Raw genomic sequence first — 16641 nt, 5'->3', positions numbered from 1 at the left:
CGAGCGCGGCGGCGGCGGCGATGGACGGCGAGACGCCGTGCGCGCCGCCGGCGCCTTCGCGGCACGCGCTCGGACTGCTCGCGGAAATTTTGACCCGCGGCGGCGGGGAGGGGGGCGGGGAGGACGGCGGGGGGGAAGACGGAACGTCAACCGACACGTCCACGGCGCGCGCGCGCGAGGCGATCTGGGCGTTCAGCACGCTCGCGAAGACGGACGTGATCCGCGCCAACTACTGGACGTTTCGAAAGGCGCAGTGCGAGGGTCGACTGCTCCAACTGAAGTCGTGATGATTGATGAGAGTCGAGTCTGAGAGCAGTACACGTACCTTCGTACGAAAGTACGTTCGTACAGCTGGTGTCTATAGACAGGAGCTTCGCTCCAGTCTGCTAGACACTCTTTACGCGAAATATTGCGCGTCACTACGACGAGACACCTCACTCCTCGTCTCGGTGCCCTAAACTCTTGATCGCCTCCTCGAACGCGACGAACGGAATCGTCCCGTGCGCGGGCGGCGACGTCTTCATCAGATGCACGATCGCGAGCTCGCCCATGATGTCCTCGTCCGGGTCCGCTTCGATGCGTTCGAACACGTGCGCGAGCGCGAACCGCGTCTCCGCCGGGCTAAACGACGGCACGAGCGTCTGGCACAAAACTCGAAACTCGTCCGCGTCGAGCAACCCGTCGCCGTCGCCGTCGAAGCGATCGAAGAGCGCGCGCGCGGTGAGGTCGTCGCCCTCGCGCTCGAACGCGTCTCGAAGCGCGGATAAAGCGCGGTCGAGGCCGCGGACGTCGGGGGGGCGGTGCGTCGGCGGCGGCGGCGGCGGTTTTGGGCCGCCCTTGGACGGCGGCAGCGGTTTCTTCGTCGGAGGCTTCTTCGACGGCGGCGGCGCGGACGCTTCGCTCTCTCCGGCGACGGACGACGGCGCGGCCGCGGCGGCGGTGGCATCGGCACCCCCATCGGCACCATCCGCGGCGTCCGGCGGCGGCGGCGCGTTCCCGAGCGCCATTCTCGCCCTCGCCGCCTTGTGCGCCCTCTGCGCGCTCCGCACGCGGTCCCTCAGCGCCTCCAAACTCACGACGACGGCGCCCTCTGCCTCGCCCTCGCCGTCGCCGTCGCAATCGCCGCTCCGCACGTCCGCGACTTCCACCTCGAAGTGCCTCAACTCTCGGATCGTGACGTCCGGGACAGCTTGCACGACGAGGTACCGAAGCTCCCCGCGCGATAAGCCGCCCTTCTCGAGCTTAGGGTCGTTCCATACGAGCGATGATATCGGGGTGGAGTTGAAAGGCGTCAGAAGCGGAGTTGAAAGGCAACGAGGTGTGTCGGGATTGAAAGCGAGGGACCCTGGGCGGAGAGATAAGCCGGGAGAGAAAGTCCTTAAGGAATCGCGTTCACCACGCCGACGCGGCCGTATGGGGACCAGTGTGAGAAGAACGCACCTTATCCATGTCGAGCACCGCAGCCTTGAGGCCGCCCTTACGGCTCTGGAAGTACGTGCGGAGGAGGAGGTAGATATCTCGCGGCGCGCGCCAGCCCGGCTTCTGCGACGGCAACGTCTCCGGCTCGGACGGCGCGGCTTCCTCCTCCTCCTCCTCCTCCTCCTCCTCCGCGTCCTCTCTCGGCCCGCCGTCCGTCTGGAGTTGAAAGGCGTCAGTCGGGGTGGAGTTGAAAGGCGTCAGTTGGAGTTCAAAGGCGTCGATGGCGGGGATTGAAAGCGAGGGATGGGCGGAGAGATGCGCCGGCGAAAGTCCTTAAGGATCGGCGTTCACCACGCCGACGCGGTCGTATGGGGACTAGTGTAACCAGAACGCACCTGGACGCCGATCCCGTTCACCGAGTCCGCCTCCCACTCGTCCTCGACGTCCTTGTCCTCCTCGGGGAGCGCGGCGGCGGCGGCCGCCGCCGCGGCGGCGGCGACGCCCAGGTGGACGACGCCGGGGCACGGCGGGTGCGGCAGCCGCCGCCACCGCGTGTCCTCCGCGTCGAGCGCGGCGAACATCGCCGCGCCGGCGTCGCGCATCGCGGACTCGATGACTTCCTTCGCGGTCGTCTCCGCGTCGCGCATGGCGGCGATGGCGGCTTCGCCGAGGTCGCGTCGCGCCTGCGCCGCCATTCGCGCGCGGCGAAGTTTCGCCATCGCCACGACATCCTCCTCCTCCTCCTCCTCCTCGTCGTCGTCGTCGCCGCCTTTCTTTTTCTTCACGAGATTTCCCTTCGCATCCTTCTTCGCCTTCGCGCCGAACGCCGGGATGACGCCGCCGCCGCCGCCCTCGTCGTCGTCGTCGCTCTCGCCGCCGCCCTCGTCCAACGCCTGCCCGCTGTCGCTGCCGACTTCGATCGCCGCCTCCTCGGGCAACTCGGGCATCGCGTCGCGCGTCACGAGACTCGCGTCGCGGACATCCTCCGCGAGGTCGTCGAAGACGTCGCGCATGGCGATTTGTAACGCCCGCGCGGCGGCAGTTAACGCTTGGACGTCCGCGAGCGACTTGGGCGTCGGCACCGCGTCCTCGGGGTCCAAGAAGAACTCCGCGTCCTGGTCGTCCCCGGCGGTGGGGTCCGCGACGGCGTCCTTCAACGACGCGGCGAGCGCGGTGATCTTGTTCGCCGTCGCCGTCGCGGCGTCCACGATGCCGTCCGCGGCAGCCTTCGCCTCGAGCTCGATCGTCTCCTTCTTCCGCGGCGCGTTCGGGTCCTTCTCGCCCTCCTCCTCCTCCATGAGCTCCGCGTCCGTCTTCTCCCGCGGCGGCGGATCGCACGCGCACGCCGTCATCACCACCTTCGCGTCGTCTCCCGCGGCTTCCAGCGCGCGGCGCGCGAACCCCGCGACGGATACGAGGTCCACCGCGACCGTGGACGGGAACCCGCCTGTCGCGCCCGCCTGCGAGCGAATGTCGGGGTGGAGTTGAAAGGCGTCAGAAGCAGAGTTGAAAGGCGTCGCGGGCGGGGATTGAAAGCGGGGGGTGGGCGGAGAGAGACGACGGCAAAAGTCCTTAAGAAATGGCGTTCACCACGCGAACGCGGTCGTATGGGGACCAGTGTGAGATAGAACGCACCTCCGCGCTCGCGACGTCGTCCACGAGCCCGCTCCAACCCTCCGCGACGCGTCGCATCTTCCGCACGACGGGGAGGAGGCCGTTGAGCATCCGCGCCGGCGCGGGCGGCGCGTCGACGTACGGGCCCTCGCCCTCCTCGCCGTCCGCGGGGTTCTTGTCCGTGCACAGGGCGTCGCCGAGGGCGACGGTGACGGACGCGATGACGCGTTCGAGGGAGTTTTTATACCTCGCGAGCTCGACGCGAACTTTCCGGATCTGCTCGTCCATGCGTTCGCCGCCGACGACGAACCCCGCGGGTTTCGGCGACGTGTTCACCGTCGCCCACACGGCGTACACCGCCGCGGGTTTTAACGCCTTCAACGCGGCCGTTACTTCGTACTCCGCGCCGGTGATGACGTTGAACATCGCGTTCCTGGCTTGTTTCGACACCTCGCCGTACGCGCGCCCGGATTTCACCCCCGCGCACAACGGTTTCAACGCGCGCTTGATGGACGCGCGAATCGCGTCGTCGGCGCGTTTGAGGCAGTGACGCAACGGCACCGTCTGGTCCGCCGCCGCCACCGCGATCGCCTCTCGCGTCTCCGCGGCATCTCGCGTGAGCTCCTTCGCGATCGGCATCAGGAGCGTCATCGTGTCCGCGGCGAGGCCCTTCGGTATGTCCACCTCCGCGGACAACGTGCTGAACCTGTGCCCGACGTCGAAGTGCGACTGCGGGAGGGCGGTTGGTTTCACAAGTTCGTTCATCGGTCAGTTGAAAGGCGCGATGGAATAGATAATAGAGTATTGAAACCGAGGGACGGGTGAAAAACGTTCGTACGCACCTCGGGCTCCGCCGGCGCCTCCGGATTCGCCACCACCGCCGCCGTCGCCTTCTCGAAACTCTGAAGCAGCGACTGAAGCAGCCCGCAGAACGCGCGGTACCGCGAGTCCGACTGCTTCCGCCACGTCTCCGTCACGAACCCCGCCTCTTGCGCGGCGAAAATCTCGCCGAGCGCGCGACTCTTGACGTTTTCCAACGCCGCCTTGGTCCGCGATCGCGCCTCCTTCACCGCGCCGAAGACCCTTTCAAACGACGGCGAGCCCTCTTTCAAACGCGCGGGGCGGTCGATCAAGCTCACCCCCAGCGCTTTCGCCTCCGCGCGCGCGTCCTGCGCGACGCGCCGCAGCGTCTTGAGGACGACGCGCTCGGCGTCGTCGAACGCGGCGGTGATCTCGTCCATGGCGTCTCTCTCCGCGGCGCGAGCCGCCCACGCGCGCTGCGTCTTTTTCGCCTCGCGCTCGTGGTACTGCTCCGCCTCCTCCTCCGCGGCGCGCTTCCTCGCCTCTTCCGCGCGCGCGCTCTGCTTCCGCATGCGAATCTCCTCGCGCCGTCGCTTCTCTTCGTCGGACATGAAGTACACGGGAGAGAAGTAATCCGTGATGACCTTGAAGAACGCGAGCTTATCCAACGCCTCTTGCTCCTCTCTGAGGGTCGTTCCGTCGTGCGAAGCGAAGCGACGAACGTCGGGGTGGAGTTGAAAGGCGTCAGAAGCGGAGTCGAAAGGCGTCGAGGCGCGTGCGTCGGGATCGAATGAAACCGAGGGGTGGTGAGCGGAGAGAAGAACCGGGAGAGAAAGTCCTCAAGGAATGAAGTTCACAACGCCGACGCGGTCGTATGGGGACCAGTGCGAGATAGAATACGCGCCTGATGTGCTTCTGCTTCTCCTCCTCCATCTCCGCGGCTTTCGCCGCCGCCGCGTTCGCGTGCACGGTCGCCACCGCGAACGCGGCGGCGGCGACGGCGACGCGTCCGAGCCGCTCCCTGTGCCGCTTCTGTCGCCGTTCGAGCATCTCCTGTTGCACCTCCTCGAGCGACCCGGTGGATTTCGGCGTCCCGTTTTTTATCTATCGATTCGGTCGAGGAGGGTCCATCGTTCAAAGCGTCGGGGTGGAGTTGAAAGGCGCGTCAGGGGTGGAGTTGAAAGGCGGGCGTCGAGGTGTGTCGGGATCGAAAGGAAGGGGTGATGGGCGGAGAGAGACGCCGGGAGAGAAAGTCCTTCTTAAGGATCGGCGTTCATCACGCCGACGCGGTCGTATGGGGACCAGTGTGAGATAAACGACGGAACGCGCCTTGTTGAGCGCCTCCTCGGCGACGTCGGCGGCGTTGAACTTTTCCTGCGTCGCCATCCACTGCCGCTTGCTGCTCGGGAGCAGCATCCCCATCGTGTTCGTGCGAAACTCCGCCGCGCGCATCGCCTGCTGCATGTACACCGCGTGCGATTCCGCGACGCGTTCCGCCGTGCGCATCGCGCTCTCCGCGCCGCGCTTGACGTTCGCCAGCTGTCTCTCTTGTCTCGCCTGCGGGTCGTTTGATTGGTGGGCGACGAGGCGGGAAGTGATGTGATTGGTTGGTTAGTTATTTGATGACGTGGACGACGCTTCATCGGACGAGAGAGAGCGACGGAGAGAGAGAGACGCCGGGAAGTAAAGTCCTTAAGGATCGGCGTTCACATCGCCGACGGGGTCGTACGGGGATCAGTGTGAACGCGCGAAAACGAAACGCGCCTCGGCTTGAAACGCGCGCTCGCGCTCGGCGCGCATCTCGCGTCGCAGCAACCGCATCTCCGTGACGACGCTCGCGACGTGCCCCTCGTTCGCGGTGACGGAGACGAGCACCCTCGGCGGCGGCTCCACCGTCTGCGGCAGCCCCGGGTGGAGTCCCGGCTGCGGCTCGGAGGGTTCTTCGCCTGATGAGATTTGCGCCGTCCCCCCCGGCGGCACGTTCTCGAGCCCTCCCGCCGCGCCCCCCCCCCGGAGGTTCACCACGAGCTTCACCGGGGAGTCGATCGCGCCCTCGAGCTCCTCGTTCGCTTTGGAAGTGCGCTCGATCTCTTTCGCCATGGCGTCTTCGCGGTCGACGCGCTCGGTCCTCTCGCGCTCCCATCGCGCCTGCTCGCGCCGCAGCGAGAGCACCTCGGAGGTGAGGTCGACGACCTCGCCGCCGGCGGCGTTCCACGCCGCGGGCGCGAGCCCCCACGCGCTCGCGCTCGCGTCGTCTCGTATGCGTCGCGCCGAGCGCGGGGAGGTGTTGGCGTCGGCGTCGGCGTCGGCGTTGTCGTTGCTTTTGTTGGCGCCTCGCGTCCGCATCGCGGCGACTTTTTTCTCCGCCGCTCTCGCGGCCGCGCGCGCTCTCAGGACATCGCGCTGCGCCTTCTCCTTCCTGTCCTGCGCGATGCGCTCTTTCTCCGCGTCGTACGGCGTCTGCGGCATCGCGCGCGCCCGCGCCGCGACGACTCCTCGCGCGTCGCGCTCTGGAGACGGGGGATGGGGAGAGGGGGGACAGGAGGAAATAGTCGGCATCGCTCTCGTTTTCAACGGAAGCATTTTTCCGTCTCGGTTCCCCCGGCTTCCGGCCTCGGAACGACCGAAACGCATCTCTCATTCCGTCTCGCGCGGCCGCCGCGCGCCCCCGCCAGATGAGCGAACGCGTCGACATCCCGCCGCCGTCCGCGCCCGCGGCGACGCCGCCGCGACGACGACCGCGCGACGCGTCCGTGCCGTCGACGCCGCCGAGCAACGGCAAGCCGCGCCTCGCGAGCGCCGGCGGAGGAAATCATGCGGCGAAGACGACGACGCATTATTCTGGCGAACTGCGCGTGTTCCGCGACGACGACGACGACGACGTATTCGACGACGACGACGCGCGCGACGACGCGGAAAACGCGCCGCGGGCGTCGTCGTCCTCGGGGGCGTCCTCCGAGGGCGACGAGGGGATCGACGGCGTCGCGGCCGCGGTCGTCGCGCCGTCCCCGAAAGAGGCGCGTCGCGCGCGAGATCCACCCGCATCCGCTCGACGAGCGCGGTCGACGCGCGCTGCGACAGCTGTCGTTCCCCTTCGAATTTCTTTCTTTCGTCGGCGCGACCTCGCCTCGGATCCGTTCTCACCCCGACGCCGCCGCCCGCCTCTTCCTCTTCCCCTTACTCGTCGTAGGACGAATCCATCGCGCTCGCGAGGATGCTCGAGGAGCAAGAGCGCGCGTACTTCGCGCTCGGCGGCGGCGACTACGACGCCGCCGCGGGCGTCGTCGGCGGCGCCGCCGACGAAGGCGAAGAGGACGAGGACGAGTCCGTCGCGCTCGCGCGCGCGCTGATGGAAGAAGAACGCGCGCAGTGGCGCGCGCGGATGCTCCAGATGGCCGGACACGCCGTGGACGAGGAGACGGGCGTCGTGTACAGCGACGACGACGGCGTCGACACGGACGCGATGACGTACGAAGATCTGACCGCGTTGGGCGAACGCATGGGGACGCAGGCACGTTCAGGGTCTCACACTGGTTTCCATACGACCCCGTTGGCGTTGTGAACGCCGTTTCTTAAGGACTTTACTTCCCGGCGCGCGTGTCTCTCCGCCCACCCCTTCCTTTCAATCCCGACACACACGCCGCGACGCCTTTCAACTCCGCCACTGACGCCTTTCAACTCCAGTCGAGGGGCCTGCCCGACGACGTCATCGACGCGCTGCCGGTGGAGCCCTGGTCCTCCGTGCTGTCGTCGAAACGGCGTGGCGGTAATAATTATGACACGTCAGCGAATCAAGAGGAGAATCGGATGGACGACGATAGCCAATCGGAGGACTGCGCGGTGTGCCGGATGGCGTTCGAGGAGGACGACGCGGTGACGACGCTGCCGAGGTGTCGGCATCGGGCGCGTTCTCTCACACTGGTTCCCATACGACCGCGTCGGCGTGGTGGACGCCGATCCTTAAGGACTTTCTCTCCTGGCGTTTCTCTCCGCCCAGGGTCCCTCGCTTTCAATCCCGACACACCTCGACGCCTTTCAACTCCGCTTCTGACGCCTTTCAACTGCACCCCGATATCAACGCTCGTGTGGACGATTACCCTCAGTACCACGCGGAGTGCCTGCGGCCGTGGCTGGAAGATAACCGGTGCTGCCCGATGTGCAAGCGCGAGATCTCGGACAAGACGAAGTGAGCGAGGGCACGGTGAGGTGAGACGCGTGCGGGACGGAGTGCGTGGACGGGATGGGATGGGGGGGACGGGAGAAGACAGACAGACAGACCCTCGGGGAGAGGAGAACTTTTTATAAGAATGTACTTTTCGCGAACGAACGAAACGAAAGAATTGATTCGCGGCCACGCTTACAACCGCTGATGATACAGTACTGTAGTGCTTTCTCCCCACCCAAACCCATCCCCCTATCCCCACCCCGGGGGCGAAACGACGCGCGCGTCGCCAAACGCGCGGTCCGTCCGTTCCGTTCGCCCCAAAAAATCACACGGTACCGCGCGTCGCCGACCGATCAAATCGTTCGCTCGCGCGGAACGACCCTCCTCACTCAGGTGCGTCCCATACACTGGTTCCCGTACGACCCCGTTGGCGTGGTGAACGCCGTTACTTAAGGACTTTATCTCCCGGCGCATCTCTCCGCTTACACCACGTTTTCAATCCCCGCCCTCGACGCCTTTCAACTTCAACTGACGCCTTTCAACTCCACCCCGACGTTCGCTCGTACAGAACGCGCCTCACTCCATCGTCGGCTTCCACGTCCTGTCGCTCCCGTCGACGGACTTGCCGTCCTCGTCTAGCTCGCACAGCGGATCGTTCGGCGTCTTCGGCAAGCCCAAACCATACGGATCGTAGTCCGCGGGCATGGAGTCCTTCCCGCTCGCGCTGAAGTCCGGCTCGACGCGCGTCGTGCACACGCGGACGTACCCCAAGCCGCCGCAGAGGAGACACTTCATCTGATGTCGTCGAGAGGGTGGGGTCGTCGGGGCGGGGAGTCGAAAGGCGTCAGGCGGGGATTGAAAGGAAGGGGTGGGCGGAGAGGGACGACAGCAAAAGTCCTTAAGGATCGGCGTTCACCACGCGAACGCGGTCGTATGGGGACCAACGCGACGGACGCGACTCCTCCCACCTGCGTCGATCGCGATCGCTTCACGCGCGACGTGCCGAACGATCTCGTCTTCACGATCCCGCACCCGTCGCACGCGCAGCACCGCTCGTCGTACTTCATCGCGATGCGCTCGATGCTGCACGAGTCCTTCGTGGGCTGGCACTCCGCCTCCTCCGCGGTGGACGGGCGAAGTTTACGGATCTCGTTCCACATGTACCCTCGCGGCGTCGAGATGGGGAGAGGCAGCGCGCGATGGAGTTTGCCGTTCAGCGGGCTCGGGTCGGGCTTGGAGCTCATCGTCGTCGTCGTCACGAGAGTTCGGGCCCCACCGCGGCGCCGCGGCGGCGGCGCGGCGCGCTCGAGGCGGCGGTGGCGTCGGGCCCCGCATCCGACGCGGGAGGAGGAGGAGGACGCGCGCGAGGACGACGTGGACGCGGTCGCGGACGCGGCCGCGCGCATCGTCTCGCACCGTCGCCCTGCGAGCTAAATATCGGGCGCGGCACCTCCTACTCCGCGCAGATATTAACTAACCGACGAAGCGTCGCGTCGACGCGCGCTCTCTCGACGTGCCTCCCTCCTCTCGCCGTCGACGCGACGCGCGCGCGGCGGATCTGGGCGCGCGCGGGGTGGGGCGCGTCTTCGTCCTCGACGCCGCGAAGATGCACGCGGGAGACGGCGAGCGCGCGCGACGAGAAGTGGACGCGCCGCGGACGAGCCATCATCAGATCGAAAAAGCGCACGTGGGATTCGGTGATGAGATCCGCATACTGTAAAAAGTGATACTACAGGTATTCTTCGGCGTCGCGACGCCCGCGCCCCATTCCCTCTGTCGATCCATCCTCCGTCCATCATCCATCGCGTCGCGTAATCGCGTCGCGTCACGCCCTGAATATCCCGTGCCCGAGCGCGCCCTCGATGACGAACGTCAAGATCAACCCCGTCATCGCCGCGCGCCCGTTCCAAAGCTCCGCGACTGGCGCGAACCTGGGTGGAGTTGGGTGGAGTTGAAAGGCGTCAGAAGCGGAGTTGAAAGGCGCCGAGGTCGGGGTTTGAAATCGAGGGCTGGGCGGAGAGAGACGCCGGGCAAAGTCCTTAAGGATCGGCGTTCACCACGCGAACGCGGTCGTATGGGGACCAGTGTGTAGAACGCACCCCAGGCGACCGACGGGCGAATCGATCCCGGGCAAGCCGCTGATTGACGAGGGTCGAGGGAGGGTCCGTTCAAAGCGAAACGACGTCGGGGTGGGTGGAGTTCAAAGGCGCGTCAGGGGTGGAGTCGAAAGGCGTCGTCGATGCGCGTCGGGATTGAAAGCAGCGGGGGGTGGTGGGCGGAGATACACGCGGTCGTACGGGAACCGGCGTGAGCGGCAAACGGCGAAAGTCCTTAAGGATCGGCGTCCAACACGCGGACGCGGTCGTATGGGGACCAGTGTGAATCATGTGAACGCGCCTGACGTCGAGCGCCCTCGGATCGCACAGGTACCGCCGCTTCCCTTTCGCCGTGGCGTCGTCGTTGTACCGCGCGACGCCGTCGCCGCCCGTCCACGGCGTCTCCTTCGCGTCCGCCATGAACGACGGCGCGAGCGTGCCAACGAGGACGAGCGCGATGATCGTCGGCGAGACGCCGTGCGTGAGATTATACGCCTACGCGGCGCGACGCGGTTGGTCAGTTCGGAGGCGGAACGATCGGTGATTGGAGGATAGTCGAGGAGATATGATGACGTGGATGTTGCTAACGTGTGGTTGGTTGTTGTTGGCTGTCGACGTGACACGTGGCGGCGCGCCACGCTACCACGCCGCGACACGGACGCACCAGCTGCGTCGTGAACGACTGCCCCGTGACCAGCTCTTTGATCAGCGCGGTGAAAAACCCGAACATCGCGACTCGCCCGTTCACGAGCTCCGGGCACACGCCGTCCACCGCGAACAGCAGCATCGCGTCGGAGCTGAGGAGCTTGTCCAGGATACCGTCTCGCGCCGGGCCGGGCCCCGGCGCGGCGGCTTTCGCGGCGGCGGCGATCGCGTTCTGACGCTCGATCTCGGCCCAGTCGTTCTGGGAGAGTCGCTCGGGCCCGCGCGGCGGTGACGCGTCGTTCGTCGACGCGGACGGCGACGCCGGCGACGCCGCGGGATCGCCGGAGGACGCCGGCGACGGCGACGCCGGCGGCGAGGACGACGACGACTTCTCCTTTCGCTTCTGCTGCTTCTTCCGCCGGCCCGCCATCGCGACGATCGAGACGCCTCGACGTCGCGAGAGCGATCCCGGGCGGCCGCCGCCGCGGGAGCCCGGGGCCCCGACGCCGCGGAGGGGGGCGGCGGGTCTCGACGCCGTCGCCGCGGACGACGACGACGCGGTCGTCCGAGCGCCGAGCGCGGAGGCGCGCGCGAGGGTCGCGCCGTGCATCGCGCGCGACGGTGGCGCGGCGCGGAGAGGTATGACGTCGGCACCCGACCGAAATGGATAAACGTGGCTGTGAGGGGGAGCGCGCTTCGCGCGTCATCACAAAAAGTTTGCTATGATAGCTACCTTCGAAGGTAGATGCCCCGCCGCTATCGTCGCCATCGTATCATAGACCCGTCCTCGTCGTCGTCGTCGTCGTCGTCGTCGTCACAGCTTCAACGCGACGGGATGGTCCGGGCGCATCACGAGCGCGCTCGCCTCTTTCGGATCCCACACCGTCACGAGCCCGCCCTCCCTCCCCGGGTTAGCCGACCGCGCGACGACGCCGCACAGGCCGATCACGACGCGTTGACCGCCTGCGTGGGTGAAGCGATCGGTCAGTCGAACGTCTTACCGGTCAAACTTACGTTGAAAGGGAAGCGCGGGTGAAGAGTGACGACGGGAAAAGTCCTTAAGGAACGGCGTGCATCACGCGAACGGGGTCGTACGGGAAGCAGTCTCACCTCCTCCGCGTCCGCCGCCGCGCTCGGCGTCCAACGCCGCCGCGGCGCGCTTCGCGGGGCGACCGATCAACTGCGCGCGGATCCGAGCCCCGGTGTGATCGCCCAGAGTGATGAACAGCATGTCGTACGCGCGCTGCGTCTTCGGGTTCGTCACGACCTTGGTCCCCGCGGGCGGGTCGCGCGCGTGCACCGCGCCGACTACGGAGACTTTTTTATTCGCCGCGGCGGTCGCGGTCGAAGAGCCTCCCGCGGCGGCGGCGGCTGCGGCGGCGGCTTTCAGCGACGCGAACGAGACGACGTCCGGGACGTCGGCCGGCCACGGCGCGCGCGCGGCGACCGCGTCGTCGCGGACCGCGGCCGCGCGCGAGAGCGCGCTCGACGCCGCGCCGCGCGGAGGCGAGTCGAACCCGGACGATGACGCGTATTGCGGCGGCGGCGGCGGCGGCGGCGGCGGCGGCTCCCCCGCCTCCGCCCCCAGCGCCCCCCACAGCGCCGTCACCTCCTCGCGAGCCGCCTCGCGGAGCCGCCGGTCGCCCGCCTCGCTCAGCGCGCCGCGCAGCGCGGGTATCGCGTCGCGTAACGCCCATCGTCTGGCCGTTTCGTCCGACGACGCGTACGCGCGCAGCCACCGCGCGGCGGCGACGGCGGCGTCGACGTCCTTCCCGACGGGCGCGTCCGCGACGGTCGCGATCGTCGACTGATGATGCTGACGTGGACGCGAATGCGATCCTCCGGAGTACGTCGGCGTGTGTGCTACACCGTTGTGACGGTTCGTATTCCCGGTGGTGTGCGACGGTTCGTGTCCCGGCGGCGCGAACGCGCGCATGACGTCGTCGAACGGCCCCGACGGCGGCGACGGCCCGAGGAGCGTCTTGAGCCGCTGCTTCGCCGCCGTCGCCGACGGCGTCGCGTACAGATACGCGCCACGTGGCGCCACGTCAGCGTCGTTATCCGTAGCATCCTTCTTCTCGCCTCCGCCGCCGTTCATCGCGTCCACCGCCGCGGCGGCGCCCGCGCGCCCCGACGCCGCGGCCACCTCCGCGACGGCGGCGCGCGCCGCGGCGCGGCACACCTCCCTCGCCGCGGCGGCGGTCACCGCGGCCGGCACGCGCCCGCGCCCGCGCAGATGCTCCCCGCCCGCGAGAGGGAGAGGCGCACCGCTCGCGATGAGACCCGGGTGCGCGTGGAGGACGGCGCCGAGGAACGCGTACGCGGCGCATCGCACCGACGGCGGCGATACCTCCGACCGCGACGCCGGCGGCGCCGCCTCCGCCGGGTTCGGCGGCGGCGGCGGCGGCGTCGTCGCGTCGACCAGCGCGCCGGCGAGAAAGGGCAGCACGTCCGCGATCGTCTCCGGGACGAGCCCGGCGCTCTCCGCGCGCGCCACGACGCGCGTCATCGCGCGGAGGCCGCCGACCGCGGCGGCGATCGTGCCGACGCGCGGGCACGGAAACCTCTCCCCGGGTCGTCTGCCGACGTGTCCGCCGGCGTGTCCGACGGAACGCGCGACGGCGCGGCGGACGTGGTTGGCGACGACGTGACGCGCGAGGTCGCGACCGTTCTGGCACGACGCGACCGAGGCGTGGACGCCCGCCCACACGGCGTCGACCGCGAGGTCGAAGGCGACGCGCTCGTGGCACGCGGTCGACGACGATCGCGACGACGCCGGGGGCCGCTCCCACGCGACGTGGCACAGCGCCGCCGCCGCGCGAAGCGCCGCGGGGTTCTTCGATTGGTCGTTCGCGGAGAAGATCGCGGCGAGCGCGGCCGCGCATTCGCCGAGCCACGCCGACGTGGCGCCGACGTGGTCCTCCGCGCGCGCCGCCGCGCGCGCCGCGGCTTCCGCGCGGTGGCTCCCCGCGTGCGCGCTCGCCGCCGCCGCCGAATACTGCGTGGGTGAAGCGATCGGTCAGTCAAACGTCTTACCGGTCAAACGTACGTTGAAAGGGAAGCGCGGGTGAAGAGTGACGACGGGAAAAGTCCTTAAGGAACGGCGTGCACCACGCGAACGGGGTCGTATGGGAAGCAGTCTCACCGCCGTCGCCGCCGCCGTCTCGAGCGCTTTCGTCGCCTTCGCGTGTCTCTCCGCGACGCGAACCGTCGCGTCCGTCAACCGCGTGCGACCGACCGATCGATCGCCCGAGTCCGGGAGCGCGATGTGCGTTGCCGCGGGGTGCGCGAAAACCGCCGCCGCGCCGACGCCGGCGACGGCGTCGGCCCACGCCGACGCGAGCGGACCCCCGCGCGTCTCCGCGGCTCTGGAGTTCAAAGGCGGAGTTCAAAGGCGGAGTTCAAAGGCGTCAGTTGACGTTGAAAGGCATCGAGGCGTGTCGGGATTGAAAGCGAGGGGTGGGCGGAGAGAATCGCCGGGCAAAGAAAGTCCTTAAGGATCGGCGTTCACCACGCGAACGCGGTCGTATGGGGACCAGTGTGAGATAGAACGCGCCTCGCCGCGTCCACTTCGAACACCGCGTTGTTCACCGCGGTGACCGCCGCGGTCGCCGCGCGCGGGTCGCCGCACGCGGAAGACGCCCTCAGCGCGTCGCGGACCCAGCCCGCGCGGACCGCGAGCGGCGGCGCGCACGACGCGTCCCCGGGGTCGGCGACCGACCTCGCGGAGTCGTTCGGATCGACGCCGACGCCTTCAGAACGCGTCGTCAAAATCGGCGGCGGCAAAATCGCCGACAGCGTCGGATGTCGCCGCGCCGCGCGCGTCAGACGCGCGCGCGCGCGGCCGATCCCGGAGACGCCCAAGTCGCCCTCGCCCAAGTCGCCCTTCGCCGTCGCCGCGGGGTCGAGCGCGGCGAGGACCCAGAGTTTCAGCAGCGGCGCGCCGACGCCGGCTTGGAGCACCGGCGACGCGTCCTGAAAGGCGTCAGTTGAAAGGCGTCAGTTGAAAGGCGTCAGTTGGAGTTGAAAGGCGTCGAGGTGTGTCGGGATTGAAAGCGAGGGACCCTGGGCGGAGAGACACGACGGGAGATAAAGTCCTTAAGGATCGGCGTTCACCACGCCGACGGGGTCGTATGGGGACCAGTGTGAGATAGAACGCGCCTTCAGCCTCGAGTACATCCGCAACGCGAGCGCGCGGTACGGGGGACCCGCGGCTTTCCAAAACGCCGTCGGCGCGTGCGGCGCGCATATCTCCCGCTCCGCCCTGCCCCAACCCCACGCGCCGCTGCGCAAGAACGCGGAGATGCACCGCGACGACGTCTCGATGACGTACCGCGCGCACCCGGTCGACGTCGACGTCGATATTGCGCCGCGTTCGGATTCCGCGGCGGTTACGCCGGCGGCTCTTCTGGCCGGGTGGTCCACTTCCAGGAGCGCCGATAACGACGGCCACACGTGCTCGCACAGCGCGCTCGCCGCCGCCTTCGCCGCCGCCTTGGCGTCCGCGTCGCCGGCCGCCGTCGCCGCGGAAGACGCGAGCGACGTCGACGTCGCCGCGGCGGCGACGAGGCGAAGCGCGCGGCGGCGGAGCCGCGCGCGAAAGGGAAACCGCGGATGCAGAAACGCGCCGAGCGTGGGGGACAGCAACGCGCGCGCGCCGGGAGTTATCATCGAGACTCCTCCGATTGTTTCTCCGCCAACGTTTCTCCCAGAAGAAGACACCCACGAATGACGATGTGACACGTGTCGCCGCAACGCGTGCAGGCCGTGAAGCAGCAACACGTGGCACTCCTCCATGCGTTCGAGGAGCGCCTCCGCGCCCTCAGACGACGCGCCGTTCGCGCCGTTCGCGTCGCCTCCTCGGACGACCGCCTCGAGCGCGGGCGGCAGCGGCGGCGGCGCGGGGAGGTGGCTCGCGATTCCATGGTCGTCGCCGGTCCCGCCGCCCGCGGCGCGCCACCGCGCGTGCTCGCGAAGAAGACAAAACTCCTCGCCGAGGACGGCCATCGTCGCGAGCGTCGCCGTCGCCGCGGGCCACGCGTCGGACACCGTGCCTTCGTCCGACACCGTACCTTCGTCCGACACTATTGTCACCACCGCCGCGGCCTCGGCCTCGAGCTGAAGAAGTCGAAGCGACGCGCGAAGCGTCGCGGCGCGGCGCACGCCGGGCCGCGCGCGGAACGCCTCCGCGTTCGGTCCCCCGACGAGCGCGAGCGACGGCGAATCTCTCGGCGCGCCGCGCGTTTTCCCGCCTCTTCCTCGCGTTCCTCGCCGCCGCGCGAGGAGGACGCACAGCGCGCACAGCGCGGCGAGCTCCGCGTCCGCGGCCGCGTCCGCGGCCGCGCGCGTCTCCGGCGTCGCGGCGTCCGCGCACGCGAGCTCCGCGATGGCGACGGCGCGCGCGGCGGCCGCGAGCCACTCGCGCGCCGCGTTTTGGTTTTGGTTTTGGTTTTGGTTTTGGTTTTGGCTTTGGTTTTCGACGACGGTGCCGTCTTCTTCGGCGGCGGAACAGTCGTTCGCGTCCGCGGCGTCCTCCGCGGCGGCGGCGGCGATGGCTTCGCGCAACGCCGCCGCCGCGTCGGACGCGCCTCGCGCGGCGGCGGTCTCCGCGTGCGCTTCCGCGACCGCGCGCGATTCCGCGCGTCGCGCGGCTTTCGCGGCCTTGATCGCGTCGGCGGCGGCGCGGCGGCGGCCGGGGCCGGCGGCGCCCCCGCGGCGGCGCCGGCGGGCGCGACGTTCGGCGGAGGACGTCGCTCCCGCGCCCTCCTCCGCGGCGTTCGCGCCCTCGTCGTCCTCCGCCGCGGACGCGGTCTCGAGGACGCGATCGCGCGCGGAGGACGACGGCGGGTGGAGGCGCGGGCGTTTCGCCGCGCGGTGGCCTCCTCCTCCTCCTCCTCCACC

At 68.7% G+C, this 16641-nt stretch overlaps 6 protein-coding genes across 6 annotated transcripts; 1 reads left to right on the top strand and 5 right to left on the bottom strand.

Moving 5' to 3' along the window:
* Window positions 1-434: 434 nt before the first annotated feature.
* On the bottom strand, window positions 435-5340 carry MICPUCDRAFT_54686 (uncharacterized protein; the record flags this gene model as incomplete). The annotated part of the gene is made up of 7 exons (XM_003064650.1): window positions 435-1241; window positions 1441-1635; window positions 1815-2879; window positions 3055-3762; window positions 3876-4516; window positions 4659-4938; window positions 5137-5340. 7 exons carry the CDS (start codon window positions 5338-5340, stop codon window positions 435-437), a joined length of 3900 nt encoding a protein of 1299 aa, XP_003064696.1.
* Window positions 5341-5568: 228 nt separating this feature from the next.
* On the bottom strand, window positions 5569-6303 carry MICPUCDRAFT_54685 (uncharacterized protein; the record flags this gene model as incomplete). The annotated part of the gene is made up of 1 exon (XM_003064649.1): window positions 5569-6303. One exon carries the CDS (start codon window positions 6301-6303, stop codon window positions 5569-5571), a length of 735 nt encoding a protein of 244 aa, XP_003064695.1.
* Window positions 6304-6509: 206 nt separating this feature from the next.
* MICPUCDRAFT_54684 (uncharacterized protein) lies at window positions 6510-8024 on the top strand (the record flags this gene model as incomplete). The annotated part of the gene is made up of 4 exons (XM_003064765.1): window positions 6510-6830; window positions 7025-7389; window positions 7524-7724; window positions 7832-8024. 4 exons carry the CDS (start codon window positions 6510-6512, stop codon window positions 8022-8024), a joined length of 1080 nt encoding a protein of 359 aa, XP_003064811.1.
* A 551-nt stretch (window positions 8025-8575) lies between these two features.
* MICPUCDRAFT_54683 (uncharacterized protein) lies at window positions 8576-9243 on the bottom strand (the record flags this gene model as incomplete). Its single annotated transcript, XM_003064648.1, has 2 exons — window positions 8576-8794; window positions 8941-9243. 2 exons carry the CDS (start codon window positions 9241-9243, stop codon window positions 8576-8578), a joined length of 522 nt encoding a protein of 173 aa, XP_003064694.1.
* Window positions 9244-9709: 466 nt separating this feature from the next.
* On the bottom strand, window positions 9710-11210 carry MICPUCDRAFT_54682 (uncharacterized protein). The gene is made up of 4 exons (XM_003064647.1): window positions 10760-11210; window positions 10358-10590; window positions 10099-10137; window positions 9710-9930 (listed from the first exon to the last, which is right to left on the bottom strand). Exons 1-4 carry the CDS (start codon window positions 11168-11170, stop codon window positions 9825-9827), a joined length of 789 nt encoding a protein of 262 aa, XP_003064693.1. The 5' UTR covers window positions 11171-11210; the 3' UTR covers window positions 9710-9824.
* A 344-nt stretch (window positions 11211-11554) lies between these two features.
* Window positions 11555-15747, bottom strand: MICPUCDRAFT_43647 (uncharacterized protein; the record flags this gene model as incomplete). Its single annotated transcript, XM_003064646.1, has 4 exons — window positions 11555-11703; window positions 11851-13738; window positions 14293-14715; window positions 14857-15747. 4 exons carry the CDS (start codon window positions 15745-15747, stop codon window positions 11555-11557), a joined length of 3351 nt encoding a protein of 1116 aa, XP_003064692.1.
* Between the last annotated feature and the right edge of the window lie 894 nt (window positions 15748-16641).

This window comes from Micromonas pusilla (assembly GCF_000151265.4).
Source record: "Micromonas pusilla CCMP1545 genomic scaffold MICPUCscaffold_18, whole genome shotgun sequence".
Classification (NCBI taxonomy): Eukaryota; Viridiplantae; Chlorophyta; class Mamiellophyceae; order Mamiellales; family Mamiellaceae; genus Micromonas; species Micromonas pusilla.
Note: the sequence above shows the minus strand (reverse complement) of the source record. Positions and strands in the feature narration are given on the sequence as shown.